Source organism: Sminthopsis crassicaudata, chromosome 3 (genome assembly GCF_048593235.1).
Source record: "Sminthopsis crassicaudata isolate SCR6 chromosome 3, ASM4859323v1, whole genome shotgun sequence".
In the NCBI taxonomy this organism is placed as follows: Eukaryota; Metazoa; Chordata; class Mammalia; order Dasyuromorphia; family Dasyuridae; genus Sminthopsis; species Sminthopsis crassicaudata.
The window spans coordinates 14,653,243-14,668,771 of record NC_133619.1 but is presented as its reverse complement, the minus strand read 5'-3'; the positions used below and the strand labels follow the sequence as shown (position 1 = coordinate 14,668,771).

General features: G+C 49.6%; 1 protein-coding gene across 2 annotated transcripts in view; it reads right to left on the bottom strand.

Moving 5' to 3' along the window:
* TIPARP (TCDD inducible poly(ADP-ribose) polymerase) overlaps window positions 1–14,663 on the bottom strand; it is a 44,655-nt gene extending 29,992 nt beyond the window's left edge. The window contains exons 1-2 of one of the 2 annotated variants that reach the window (XM_074298064.1): window positions 13,606–14,663; window positions 8,828–9,796 (exon numbers count right to left, since the gene is read on the bottom strand). In XM_074298064.1, coding sequence (XP_074154165.1) covers window positions 8,828–9,741 — 914 coding nt within the window. In that variant the 5' untranslated portion in view covers window positions 9,742–9,796; window positions 13,606–14,663. The remainder of the gene's footprint in view (window positions 1–8,827; window positions 9,797–13,605) is intronic. The other variant, XM_074298065.1, reaches the window with a different exon arrangement.
* Window positions 14,664–15,529: the final 866 nt, after the last annotated feature.

Here is a 15,529-nt window from a genome sequence, read left to right as displayed (position 1 = left end):
TCAAGACTGATCTTTTTCACAGTAAACGTCCCACCTGGGACTGATTCTTTAGCCATCAGCTGGGAAGAGAGCAGAAACCAAAAAAACAATGAGAATAACTAGTCACCCATACCACAGGGACACACCTTTTTGCTGGTTAAAAACAGAGAGATACAGTTTCCTCCCTCTGCACTCATCCCAGCAACAATAACCAGAAGCACTGAGAAAGAGAGCGGGTTTTTAGCTAGAGCAATCTGCACCCCAAAGAGAGTTGCACAAAAAGGGTGAACTTTAGAGTTAGCTCATTCCCTCGCCTCGCTTGTGTGTTTATGGTGTGGCAAAGTACAGTATGACATGTGATCACAACCTCTTACCTAATACAGAAACGAGGAAGGACCTTGGTTTGGCTCAATTACGCAGAACAATTCCTTATGTTATTTTGCATGACCTCTTACCTGCCTTGACTTCAATAATTCAAAGTTCCTATCGGTGAGTGTGGGAATCTCTCCCACCCAAGAAAATTGCATTTTCTCTACAACACTAGGAAAAAATTCTAGATCACTCATTCACCTTTCAACTTCTTTCAATTAAATTTCCAACTGGAATCGCACTGGTTGTTCTTTCCCTCCCTTTCTCCCCCTTCCCCCTCTGTCTCTGTTCCTGTTTTACAAAGTAAACCAAACCATTTTTTGTTTTCCTGGCAGAGTTACCGGAATGATTTGCCATTACCTTTTCCAGCTCATTTTCCAAAGGAGGAAATTGAGGCAAACAGGGTAAAGTGATTTGCCTGGGGTACTTAGCTAGTAAGAATCTAAGGCCAGATTTCAATTCCGATCTTCCTGACTTCAGGCCTAGTACTACATGATAAAGATCCTAACGGTGAGGATCAAATATTTCTAAAGCACTTTGAAAATCTAAAAGGGTTGTTACTATAAATACCTGTTTTTACTTACTTCATTTGCCCCTGTAGGGGTAATACTGTCTCTCTGCTGTTAAATCTCATTCTTTCTCCTCCTTGACCTCTCTATCTTTTGACAACACTAACAATCCTGTTCATTTGCTAATTGCTTTGAAAGTCCTTCCTGGACCATAATGCCCCTTCACTCCAGGCTCTCTACTGTATCTGCTTTTCCCTTTCTCATTTGGTTTCTGAGAATTTCCAGGGGTTCACTTCTCATCTCTATAAAAACAATTCTTAAATATGGATAAATAAATAGCCTTAATTTTCTCTCTCGGACTTCGGCCTTGCATTGCCATCTCAGCCTAGCACCTCAAACTCCACATATTCAAACTCTCCCGATTTGCCCCCAAAATCCCTATTCCTACCCAATTTTTTTAGCTTTCTTGGGGACAGCACCATCCTTCAAGTTACCCAGTTCATAATTTTGAAATTATCCTTGACTTTTTTTTAGACTTCTTCATTTTTAAAAATTCTGACTTCAATGCCAAATACAATGAGCCTTTCCATATATGTTGCATATGTGTTATGGTGCGGCAAAGTACAGTATGACATGTGATCACAACCTCTTACCTAATACAGAAACGAGGTGATTATACATCAAACTGCAAATCTGATTTGTAAAACGACTTTCTTTTCAGTATATAATAAATTCAACACCTAATTTTCAAAACTGCTGTGGTTGTCTGAGATTCCTTTGCTGCCTTTCCCTCCTCCTCCTTCTTCCCTTTCTTTTTTTTCTAAAACCGGGAACCTTATCTCTAGCCTCTCCCTTTCTCTGAACTTCCCCTGCTGTTGGAAAAAGGAAAGCAAAACTCTTGTGACAAATATGCAAAATCAAGCCACATAAATTCCCAAGTTGATCATAATTGAAAAGATGTCTCACTCTCTATCTTGAGCTCATCATTGCTCAGAAAGTGGGGAAACATGCTTCATTTTCAGTGTCCTTTTCCTTCTCCCCCACACCTGCTGTAGCCAACCAGTCACGTGACAACTTCCACACAGGTAGTCCTTTTTCCCATGGCCACCAAGCTAACTCAGGCTCTCAGTCCCTGTTTCCCACACTATTACAACTGCTCGAGGCAATGGGATCTGCTGCCAACATAATCTTCCAGAAGCATAGCTCTGACCATGTCATCTCCAACGTCTCCTCATAACTACTCAGAATCCAACCCCGATGCCTCATTTTGACCTGATGGCCCTCCCTCCCCACTCTGTTCCATCCTGCCTTTATCACCAGCTTCTCCCCCCCATGCAGGCTACAAGCCATCCCCACCCCAGTACTCCATGTTCTCTGAACTCCACATTCCAGCTGCCTCCTCCATACATTCACCAGCCATCCCCCATGCATTCATTCTTTCTTTATCTTCCCTTCTCAGAATCCTTCAAATACCTTCTTTCTGGTGCCTTTGGAAAGAGAGGCTCCCTTCTCCTACTTAGTAATGTTCTCCCTCCTCACAGTGTAAATAGAGGCAGTGCAGAGTTCCGGATACAGAACCTGCACTTGTTTTATTTTTGTCTCTCTCAGATCCCTGTCATATGGTAAGTAATAAATGTCTGTTGAAGTGAAATTAGCGGACGATCTTCTTCACTTATGGTCCCTGAACATTTCTTCATCTCCTGGCTAACCTCAGGAGAGGGATTCCCAGAGTTTGCCAGGCTGATGCTTGGACAACACCCAGTCAACCAGCAAGCCCCTAGAGAGCTCTGTGGGAGCAGCCAGTAGGCCTGATGTTTCTGGCCTAACTTTTGAGAAGCGGGGTGGCTGGGAAGCCACAGGAAGGCACGAGAGGAGGGCTTCTGTGGGGCAATTTACCCACAACAAAGCCAACCCCCTGAGCTTCTCTGATGACAACTCATTGCCCTTTGCTTTCTCCTGATAAGGGATCGGGCCTGCATCTGGGCCCAATAGATAACCCCTAAGAAACTTCTGATTGACTCCTGCTCATCTTTACCTCTGGAAGGTTGGTTTAATTGCCAGGAGGACACCAGGGGAAAAAATGACCTGGAGCCAGGTGACAGCTGCTTCTTCCTAAGACCCAGAATTCACTGGGTTTAAAAAAAAAAAAGACAAAACCAGAAAAGAAATGATGGAGTGATTGCTGTTGATTCTCCAGATAGCTCTACCCAAGGCCAAGGAACTTCTCTGGATGTGTGGAGATAGAAGCCAATTAGTTTTATTTCATATGTAAATGGCAGTACAAAGAGGTACAGAGAATAAATTCATCGAGCGCATTATTCTTCAGCACCAGGCAGCCCATTTGCAGAGTCACTTCAGGCACATCTTGCTTACAGAGAGACTCCCTCTTCTCTTCTCCTCTCTTTCTTTCTCTTGATTTTTAAAAATAAATTCAAACCCATCCAGCTGTATATATTCAAGAAATACCAAAATGTCACAAGGCCTAGTGAGCGAGTTTCAGCTGTTCGCTCCTCTCCAGTCTTATCAATAACACATAATGAGTTAGCTCATACATTGCCACAGCTGTGCAGGCCACAGAGCTAACTTGTTTAATTTAGCGATTTGGGCAAAGCAGAAGTAAAGGCAGGAGTCCTTGGGGGTGGGGGGAGGGGGGAGATGGTGGGGATGATGGAGGGAAGGTAAATTAGAATAAAGGTCATAGGCTAATGTGCCAGGAAGTGTTCTGATAGCTTATCATCACCACCATCCATCAATCAATGGATCAATTAACACACAATTTCTAAGTGCCTACTATGTGCCAGGTCCAAAAGGGCAGCTCTTGACCTCGGGAAGCTTACAGTGTGCAAACAAAGCAAGCGCCATCCAGGACAAAAGGGGCCTCTGGGGTGACCAGAGCTCCCGCCTACCTGTGAAGTCACCTGATGGTGATAGAGCAGAAAAGCACTCTCAGAAACAACCTGAGTGAGTGAAATTGCACAGAAACCGAGAATATGACAACACTCTGAGCCTAATCCTCCAGCAAGATCAACTCCCTTTTTTTTTTTTTGGTCAACAACAGCCTGGTTTCTAAAGGAGGAACAGAAGCCTGGGCTTGGAGCGAAGACTAAACAATACTGGGGATCCTCCGCGTTTCCTTCCCTTCGGGTCACACGTGAACCTGCCTCGAGAGCTCCAAAGGCAAGTGGGAATCCGCCCCTATACTGAGTGGTCCCACCTTCCAGAACATTCCAGCTCCCTTAAACAGAGGGCCGTGGCCAAATGGGGGCCGGGATTTGAAAGGCAGATTAGCGCGGCCTCCACCAACAATCCCAATTATCCACCACAACACTCGGATGATTAGTGTGGGGCTTTTAAAACTGCTGAGTTCTGCCATCAAACTATTCCCTCCCACTGACAACCAGCCTTAGACCGTCAGAGAATCCCTTCTCTCAGTCCCCAAACAAAACATTCAGTTGTGTGGGGTTCCCCCCGCCAAGAGCGCAAGGTCCCCATCTGGAAACACTCCAAGGCCTATGCCAGGTTCAAAGGGAAGTCTCGGGGCTGGGTCTGCAGCGGTCCGGCCCACCACCGGTGCCCAGCTGATGCAGATGTACAAAGGCAGCATGAGAAAGTCCATGGCCAACCCTACTGTCTCCTCAGTCAGGCTGAAGGCCAGATTTTGTGTGTGTGTGTGTGTGAAACAAAAACTATTCCACTGAAAACAGGCCGTTAAATCAGCAGGCACTAAATTTTGCTGAAAATGTGCTCAGAGACTCATAGAACCAAAGCCTGGAAAAGGACCCTAGGCTACCGTCCAATAGAACTTTGTCATCTGATTTCATCCCTAGGAATAAAACCAACGCACCGCGGGCCTTTTGGGGTTAAATAATATTTGACAGCGAACCCAGCCGGGAAAAGGAGCCGGTAAGAAATTCCACCTGCGTAACCTGGGCCCGGTTCGGTTTCCCCAGGCTTAGAGAGCCCAGGATCCCGAGCTTCCTCCAAAGTGCACACAATGAAGACATTCTGGAGAGCCAGTGCGGTGGCCACTCAGTTACCATGCCACAGCAACTGCTGCAAACAAGCAACACAAACAGCCGCCACCCATTGGTTAGCCCGCGGCTGCCTGGGACTTGGCCCTTCCCCAAGCAGCAGACAAGGGCCGCTTCCTGGTTGTACGCAATCTGCATAGATAGACTAGCTTTACAAGCCTGACCACAAGAGATTAATAAGCTTTAGCCAAATAATGTGGTAACCATGTGAACTGGGCTGCTCCGGCTTGTTTGCGAATCTCTCGGCAATGCCGTTATCTGCATCTTGTTGCTAGGAAACCCAACATCGCTTGGGAATACAAGGAAAACCAGGTTGCATTGACCACAGGTCGATCCCATGGCAGCCGCGCATTTTGGACGCTGGGTCCCCTATCCGAAGTCCCGGGAGGGAACTTTAGCCATCCGATCATCATTAAAAATATCACCACCAACATTGTCATGGAGGGGAACAACAACAATAATACTCACATTATAATTAGGAAACACACTGGTTTTTTTGCCGGGTCATGACCCACAATGTGGGATCAGAGGTAGGGAACTCCCTAATGTGAAACCTCCCTCTGAATCACTCGGAGCATTAGAAAGCTGCCCGGGGCACTAAATGACTCCTCCAAGTTCACATGGCCAGTGGAAGTCAACAGCAGGATTCAAATCCAGGACTTCTTGTCTATCAAGATTATAACCACCCTGTCAGTAAGCGCACACACACCCCTCTTCCCACATATACACACCCAGAGACATGTGTCCACACACATGTACAAACACATGCATGTACACATCCATATACAAACACAATCGATTGAAGCTGTCTATTGCCTAAGTGTATAATACACTTTATCTTCATTAAAACTATTTTTAAAAGCCAGCCCCCACTGTGCCAGCTTTGTAACTAACTCTGCGAGAGCCGCTCAAAGGTCAGCTTCTGTACTTTAGCCCGGAACAGCCTTTAAGAAAGACTGAAACACAGAATGCCCCCACACAATGACCTCAGCCTGGTTCCTGGATTTTTCTGGAATCCAACTGCTACTCTTCCCCTCTCACTTTACTCCTGCTAACAGAATGTACTGTCTTTGACAGTGACCTTGAGAAGTTTCTTCCTGGCCAGTTTAACTGCAGAGAAACTCAGTGGCCTAAGATGCTGAAAGTTTACCAGCCTGAGCCCTGGTGGAGTTGGACGGATTAAAGAGGCTGGGAGGGTTGGGTGACTCGGTGGTGGTGGTTGTTTTTTAATCAGTCAACCTGGTCACACCAGTTTAGAACTGCTAGCTCCTGTGTACCCTGTTGGATTTGGAAAAGAAAGCTGTATGCTACAGAGGGCTTAAAAAAATCAGAAGAAAAAAGAAGTCATTTTCTCCTAACTCACGATGAATTCTTCCTCAGAGGAAAAAATGGTGGCTTTTTAAAATCATAAGATTCACCAGCAAAATCCTGATTATCCCATCAAAAGAGAACTAGGACGCAAGACACTAGAAGATGAGAAATTTCTGTTCAGCAAATAGTTCCCACACAGCCTGACTTCCACCTCAAAGCGGCTTCACGGACAGTCCTCATGCCCACTTTTCCCCTAAATTTTTCATTTAGAGAGACACAAAATGCAATCTCCTAATGCTCATGATCAGTGATGAGCTGAAGGATGACAAACTTCATCATCCCTCAATCAGCCTCAGTACTCAACCTCATCACTACTCCTGACCCAATGGGAGAAGAGTCATGACCTCCTACACTTAAGGAGAGATGCTTAGCTCAGCTAGCTACTTAGCCTGTCACCTGGATGCTCTGCTTGGGGTTTCTCCACCATGCTCCCAAGTTGGATACCTTACTCAGCACCTCCACCCTAGTAAGATGGTAAACCCCAGCAGGACAAAGACTGTCTTCCTTTTTCTTATTTTAGATTCATTGTTCACTACAGAGCCTGGCATATCATTGGTGTTTATTCATGTATATTGGGCTAGTTAATTGGGCAGTGGAGAGAGTAGCAGGCCTGAAGTCAGGAAGCCTCATCTTCCTGAGTTCCAGTGTGACCTTGGGCAAGTTACTTAATCCTCTTTGCCTCAATTTCCTCATCCATTTAAAAAAATGGAGAAGGATACTCCAATATCTGCCCAGAAAACCCCTAATGGGGTCCCAAAGAGTTGGACATAACAAAAAAATAACCAAACAACAATGTGTGTTGACCGACTGGCCCCCTTCCCAAAGATAACATAAACATCTGTCTTTTTTTGGCAAAAAAAAAGTGAAAAAATCAGTACCATATTGCATATGTTGACAGATAGGATCATTGAGTTACATGATTTCTTAACCATTTTTCTTTTTTAAGAGGGAGGGAATCACTGGAAAGTTTCTCTGATTCTGCTAATGCTTAGAGCAATCAACCTGAGATCCCTTAACTTGGTTGAAAAATTTCAGTATTACTGAATATTGGCCACCCTATGTACTATGTACGAAAACCAGATTCTGAGGAGGAGTCCAGAGCCTCCACTAGCCTGGCCATGAGGTCCAAGACACCAAAAAGATGAAGAACTCTGGGGTTCCAGAGTCACTCATTGGACCAGAGTAAATGCTGAAATGAACCCAGCAGCAAGACATGCTTTGAGCATGGTGGTAAACCCTCCAAGTCTAGAACAACAATCCTGCAAACTGAATGGACTCCCCACTCCCAACTTTCTCTTTTGCTTTCAGCCCTTACTGTCCTTCCAGGTTAATCCCTCTGGAGTTCCCAGACTTCTTTCATTGCTATTCCAGAGAAATGGTGTCAACCCTTGGTCACCATTAACGATCACTCCTTACTCAGATTCAAAGAAAGAGAAATCTTAAGGCTACAAAAGAATGGTTTTGGTCCAATAGCTTTGCCCATTCTTTCATTTTTTTTTTAAATTTCATGGCCCTCTGTAGTTTTTCTCTTTGTTTCAAAGTTCAACAGAATTAGAACATGGAGACAAATTCTCTGTCAAATACAGCTTCCCGGACATTCACAGTGAAAGAACTGGACCATTTATCTAAAGGCTTCTTATGTAAGGTAGCAGAGCTTTTCTCATAACAGACAAAGAAGCCTACCTTCTGACCTCATTAAAAATCGATGAAACTACAGTTAAAATATGTCCTAGGCAGAGGCTTTTAACCAATGGTCCATGCACTTATTTTCTTTTTTTTTTAAATAATCACCATATTTCACTGTAAATGGTTTCCTTTGTAATTCCCTTTTATCTAGAAACATTTTACTGAAAAATGGTCCAAGCTCTACCCATTTGCTAACGGGGTTCATTGCTACAAATAGAACCCCTGTTCTTAGCTAAGGGGCATTAAATAATTATCACAATGACTAAAAAAAGCTTTAGGGCATCCGATAAAAAGGAAAAATCAAAAGAATTTGACTAAAAACTTTCTGATATCAACAAAGTACTGAGCTAAGAGCTTTGTCTGATAGAAGGAAAAACATCAAAAGGGGTTCGTCCGGTTGTCGGAATTATTTGTAACGTCACAGCTCAGAACATATTGGTTTAGGTGGGAAAATACTCTCAATGTGTGCCCCACAAATCATGTGGCAGGTTTCACTGCTCTAGAAAATCCCAACATCTAAAAGCCAAACGTCAACAGAAATTGAGAGAACAACAAAAAGTTTCACCTTAGGATTCTTTTAAGTAGCAAACTCTGCACTGAACAAAAAGATTTCTTGGCACACAGAATTCAATACACACCCAATTCAGTAAGAAAAGCCTTGCCCAAAATACGATCTATTTTGATTTTCCAAATGCTAAAGTCCCAGTGACCTTGGTAAGTAATGAGGATGAGCTGTCATCATAGGGAGAAGTCAGAATTGTTTAAGCAATTGTGTTCTTTTAAAAGGAACAGGGGAAAATCCAGGGAGAACAGGCTGCTCTTCTGGAGCAGGATGGACAGCTAGCCAGCAGTGGGCTGGGGGATGAGTGGCCACTTACGTACCTGTACTTCAGCCTGACTCTGTCATTGTCTGGGTTGCAGAAGAGCCTTTCCAAGTGCTCCTGAGAATCATTGGTTACGCTCTGCCACGTCTGGCTGGCCGTCCTCTTGACTTGCCAGTGGTAGGGCAAGACCGTGTGATGCTTTAAGCAGTCGCTGCCATAAACACAGCAGCCCTGCAAGAAATCCATACAAATCTCAATCCCGTTCTCCTGGTGCGTGTGATACTGTAACTGGTTCAGCAGTTCAAAAACCAGATCCAGGGAAGCCTCCTCGCTCTTACCCTGGAAGAGTCCAGTATTCAACTTGTTGCTGGTGTTTAAGTTATATTGGAGGGCATAGCTGTCCTGTTGAAACAAACCAGGAATACACTCCATCGCCTTCTCGGCACAGTCAGGACTGACGGGAACGTCGCTGGGGGCCGCGTGCAGGAGGGCATCCTGGAAGGGCCCCACGGCAGGATCAGGCACAGTCCCGTTGCTAGTTTCTGATGGGAAGCCATGGTCTTGGGATGGGACCACCTGCTCCGTGTCCTCCGAGGAAGGTTCCGCTTCCGCTATCGGCGCTCCGACATCCGCCCCTGCGGGCAGTAGAATGCTCATATCGCTGGCCACCGGTGGGCACGGAGAATTCATTCCCAGTGTTTTCTCCACAGTTGGCTGGCACAGGCTGCTACCGCCATTTCCACTCGAGTTCACAGGCATGAAAACTCCATCGAGGGAGCCCGATTCTAGTAAGGTGTTTAATATTGGTCTCAAGGTTCTCAAGGTCCCTGTGCTGAGTCTCTTCTGAACTTGCTTTTTCTTGAAACAAGTCTTCACTGGAGCAATCTTCTCAGATAGTCTCACCTGGCAAGGAAACTCATCCGAAGGACAATGAGGCTGCACAATGCAGGCTGTCTCTGTCTCGGCTTCCATCTTTTATGAAGTACAGAGAGTCACCTTCTTCCCTATTCAGAGATCAGGCCGGGACCTAGGCAGGAAGAAAAGCAGCGTCTCAATTAGAATCCTCTATCAATCATTGATCCGGGCTATCCCATTACCTTTGCCATCAGCTGCCTTGGCTCACAGGTTCATTTGAAAACCCGGTGTCACATGGAACCCTATCTCAGACACTTAATAGCTCTGCAACCCCGGGCAAATCCCTTCAACTCTTTCAGCCTCTTTTTCTGCATCGGTCAAATGACCCCACCTCCCTGGATGGCTTTTATGAAGATCAAATGGGATAACATGGATCCCAAACACTTCGCAATCTTAAAGCACCACATAGACCTGACTCTTATTACTGTTGTTGTTTGCCGTGGCAGGAGGGCATGGGTATGGAACACTGCCTTTGCTCCGATGCTGGATTATATGGTTTTGTCACCTGGTTTTTCCTCTTTAACTTTTCATTCTTTGCTAACAAAGAGTGGGCAAAATATATCAGGAAATCAGGGTGGTACTAAAAGAACATCTCACTAAAAAAGGTGAAAAACCTACTAAGTCATTCATTCAACGCAGGATTGCCAAGCCAAAGGATGCATTAAGCACTTAGTCTTACTAGGTTCTATGTCAGGTACTTTGTAAGATGCTCAGTCAATCAGTCAATTACTCAAACCAATCCCGGCCTCTACATGATTCATGGAGTCATAATGTGTCTTAAAAATCAATCAATTAATTAATAAAAAAAAAACTAATGAAATAAGATCCCAGATTCTACTGGGGAAACAACAAGGGCTTAAGTAAATGAAAACTGGACAAACTAATCCCCATGCCCTCCCTCGTATTCTCTAAGGCCGAAGGGCAGACGAGGAAGGAGTTCACTCAGGTGGGAGGGAGGACAGCTTCTGCAAAGACACAAAGAGGGCAGTGGAAGATGGAGGATGGGGAGCTGCATAGGATTCTCCAGGGAAAGAGGATTCACCAAATGCTCCTCTGGAGACGGATGTACCCGATCCCAACTCTTCCGGCTCTGCAAGATCAATGGCGAATTTCACCTGGGCTCCAAGCAGGTGGAGCCGGTCCAAAGGCCTCCATTAGGATGGAATGACGGCCTTCCCTCCTCACTCCACAACCCCCAATGTCACTCCCTATTTAAGAGGAGGAGAAAAGGTCAGCTAGCAACAGTGGCAGGCATTGCTATTCGTTGCTAGGTCAGAAGAAGACTTCTTGTTTTCCGGAAAACCACTTGGAAGAAGGAGAGGGGATTGATGTAGAGGCAGGGATGAAGTGCCCACTGTGTGCCGAGCAGGGAGTCCCGCGGCCTTGCTGAAGTTGTAGAAAAGGGTTCTGGGAGGAAAAGCAGGAACTTCACAAGAACCCCACAGGAAACCACGGAAATAGACACGCATGTTCTCCTGTCAATTCACCTGCGACTGTATCCCTCTCCAGCCCGGTACTCGTCTAAAGCAGGGCTCCCCAGCTTCCGGGAAGAAGGAGACACCAAGGGCTGCAGACGAGCTGTTACAGCCCCCCGGGCTTCGGCCAGGAGGGAGGGAGCCCGGCCAGGGGTCGGAGGGAGGCCAGTCCCACGGGGAACTATTCCCACCCCTCCCTCCCCCAGCGGGATAAGTTGTCAGCAAAAAAAGGGGGGGGGAGGGGGGATTTTTAAGAAGAAAAGGGAAAGAGGGCAGGCGCCCAGGTAGCGAGATTCACAAGTGCACAGTGCTACAAAAGGCGGAAGGGAGCCCCGCGAGCGGGGGCCGGGGGGGGGGGGGCTGGAAAAGGTGAAACCCGCATCAGTCATCCATCAGGGGGGAACTGGCAGCCCGGGCTCCATTCCTGCTCACTGAGTGAGCTCGGGCCGGAACGGCGCTCCCCGGGCCCACCACGCCCAGCCCCGCCGCAAGGGGCCCGAGGCTCGCCCCCGGCTCCCCAAGGGGCGCCGGCCCCCCACCTAGCGGCGCCCGGCAGGGATCCCCCCCCCCCCCCCCCCCCCGGCTCCCGCGGCTCTCTCACTCCCAGCGCGAGGCGGGGGCTGGGCGCTCGGCCCCTCCTCGGAGGGAGATCCGGGAGCCGGAGCCGCAGGGGGCGAGACCGGGCGGGCCGAAGCCAGCCCCGGGGTGGGGGGCAGCGCGGGCCGGGCCCGCGCCCCCAGAGCCTGCCGCGTCCTGACAGCTCACTCACCTCCCGCGCCTTTGTCCGGGCGGCCGAGCTCGCTCGCCGTTTCCCAGCGGCGGCGGCGGCGGAGGCTAGGCGCTCCTCGTCAGGTGCAAACCCCGGAGCTCCCCGGCCTCTCACGAACCCGCATGCCCTCCGGTAGAGTGTGTCACCGGCGGGCTGACTCACAGCGGAGCTGCACGCAGCTCCAGCCTGCTCAGCGCTCAGCCTCCCGGGAGGGATGCAGGAGGAGGAGGAGCATCTACAGCGCCGGTCCTGCACTGCCTCCTGCCGGCCCCTCGCGGGAAGGCAATGGCGAGCCCGAGCTGCTCCGGGCCCTCAGGGGCTCCGGCTCCCCCAGGCTGAGAAGCCCCCTCACAGCGGGCAGGGACCCGGGCTAACGAGCCACGGGCAGCGGGGGCTGCAGGGGAGCCCACACGGGCTCCAAGCAGGGCTGCTCTTAGAGGGGCCCCGGGCTGAGACCCCCCCCCCCCCAAAAAATCCTCCTAGTCCCTCTGTCCCGGGTTAATTTCCTTCCTGGGGACAATTAAACCTTGTTATTTTTTAACGCGGAAGCTCAACGTTGATAAGACCAAAAGAGAAAGAGAAGGGGGAAATATATATATATATATATATATATATATGTATGTATTTACAGGAAAAAAAAAACTGCTCCTGCTGCTCTAAAGGGCTTGGGAGGAGAGAGAGAGATGAGAGGGAGGGAGTGAGAAATAGGGGAGAAGGAAAGGGGCTATAAAACGAGAGACAGAGACAGAGACAGAGAGACAGAGACAGAGACAGAGACAGAGACAGAGACAGAGACAGAGACAGAGACAGAGAGACAGAGACAGAGAGACAGAGACAGACAGAGGCAGAGACAGAGGCAGGAGAACGAGAACCTTCAGGCAGATTTCTTGTACAGATAATCGGAACACCAACTCCCATCCTGGGCAGCTGCCTGCCTGGGACGAGCAAGGTCAGCGAGGAGGAGCAGGTTCTACCTCTTTCCGGGGCGCACGCAAGCCCCCCCCCCCCAGCCCCGGAGAGAAGCTTCCCAAACCCAGAGGACAGAAAGCCCCGCTCGGGGCACCCCTGTCCCTTAAGAGTCAAAGCAACATCTCCTGCCCTGCCCTGCCCTGCTCTGCCAGCGCAAGTCCTGGTGCACTCGGACACGCCGAGGGACAGAATGACATCTGAAGGGGCGAGGGACAGCCCGGGAGGGCGCAGTCACATTTTTCTCCGTTGGCAGGGGCTACGAGTAACCCAGAAGGATTGGGTTTGACCGCCTCAACCTGATAAAAAAGGGGTTTGTCCCCCCGATCCTCTGGACTCCCCAGAATCTGGCCGGGCCCCGTGCCCTCCAGAGCAAATCATAACAATGAGCCCCCCGACAGTACCGGGCGCCCTGCCTGTCCCTGCTCTTCTCTCCTTCCCCTCACTCCTGCGCACCCCAGAAGCAGCCCCTCTCCCCCGATCCCCCAAACTTTTCCAGCCCTTCCCTCCGCCACCTCCCCTGCACGCCGAGAACCAGGGGGGATTCTCAGCTCTTCTGGGGGGGGGGGAGATGGAAGGTCCAGAGCAGCAGAAGATGCTGACTGAATGGGGGAGGGGGCCGCGGCAAAGGCGGTGGGCGATGACGGTGGTGGGGAGGGTGACGGTGCCCACCCAGCCCCCCCCCTCCGGCCCCAGTCAGAGTCTCTTTACCTGCACCAGCAGCAGCTGCAGGCAGCGAGGGACAGGGCCGGCCGGCCACCGCCAGGGACGAGATCCGAGCCGCCGCGGCTCCCCACAGAGAAGATCCTCCCGACCCCCACCTCCGGGCCGTCCGGAGCCGGAGCTGACTGGCTAGGGCTGGCCACCCGAGGACGTGCGGCCGCGCCGGGGAGCAGCCTGGGCATCTAGCACGCGCAGGCTCGGCGCTCGGGGCTGCCCTGAGTCACCATGCCCGGGTGGAGTGTGCAGGAGCCCGCTGCTCTCGCGTGGAAGCAGCAGCAGCAGCAGCTCCGCTCGCTCCGCTCGCCCAGTCTCACTGGCTAAGCTGCTTTAAAGTGTTTCCTGTAAAGCACTCTCACGGCCCCCTCACGACGAGGGGCGGGGCGAGCGCCGAAGGCAGACGGGCTGGCTGGCGAGCGGCCGCGAGGGGGGAGGACGACTGAGAGCCGGGAGAGTGGCTGCCCAAAGGACACCGGGCTGGGGGCCCTGCCCCGTTCTCACACCTCCGCCGAAGGTCCCGCCCTCCGTGCGTGCGCGCGGGTCCCGGTCTGGGGATGTCGGCCGGCTGAGTGTGCGTTCGTGTGTGTGTGCATGCGCCGGGAGAAGAAATGTCCTTGGGGGCTTGCAGGCTTGGCTCCTTGCAGGACGCTGCGTGCGTCCGCAGCCTCGCAGGGGAGCAGGGACAGTCACTCTGTTCCCGGCAGAGCTCGAGCTCCGGAATAGGTACAGGGGGGAGGAGAGCTCAAAGACCCGGCATTTCCCCCCTTTTCTTCTTTTCTCTGGTCTCGCAGAACCGAGTTTTTGAAAGCAAACTCCGCCCGTCCTACCGCCGCCCCCTCCCCCCAGGCTCATCTCCCGTCCTTAGCTTCCCAGTCCCAGCAGAGTCAGCCCCAGCCCGGGACGGCAGCCAGTGCTCCTCCTCTTACTCCAGCAGCTCCTGACATTTCCGCCGTGCAAATCCCCGAGCTCGCCGTGACCCGGGAGCTCCCGGCGGCTCCGCCAGGCGGAGCCGGCCTTCCTTTCCAACCCCGAGAGGAGCCGTCCGGGGCCCGGGCCCCGCCGGGCAGGCTAGCGGAGCCTGGGCGTGGGGGAAATGAGACTGGGGAGGTTGAGTAAGGAAACCTGGAGGCAGTCACGTTCTACGTGAAGTCAAGGCAGCCTCGGGAGGGGAAGCGGCCCCTTTGTTTCGGAGCCGAGAAGGTCAGGCCGCTCCGGCCAGCTCAGGAAACCGGGGCCCCCGGGGCCAGTCCGGAGAGCCCCCTTTTACAGAGAAGGAAATCGAGGCCCAGGGAGACCAAACCACCGAAATCCACACACTGGGCCCCAATCAGCGCCCAAAAGCGCCAGTGATTGTGTTACACGCTGGGTAACAGTTTCAAGCCCTGAATTAATCAGTGAATATATTTATTGAGCACCTACTAGGTGCCCGGCACTAGGCTAAAACAGCGGACGTACAACGTGACAAAGAGCCTGCGGCCTGATGGGGGTTGACAACAAAGTGTGACACACACCTGCAATACACATGATATACACATATAATATATGTTATATATAAAATGTATAATATAATGTATATTACACGTAGTAGTGTATACGGAGCATGCATTGTATGTCAATGTGCATGTCTGACATATAATGTATATACCACACATATAATGAATGCATTCTATAGAATTCATTTGTATGTATATTATATATGTGTATATATGGATGTATTATAATATATAATGTACATAATGATATATGCATTATACACAATAATATATAGGTATTACATATATACAAATACATAATAATATATACATAATAATATACATATAATATATAATGTATATAATAATATACATATAATACAATATATATGTGTATATGTGTATATATACTTATCTAATATACATATGTGTATATAATGTAT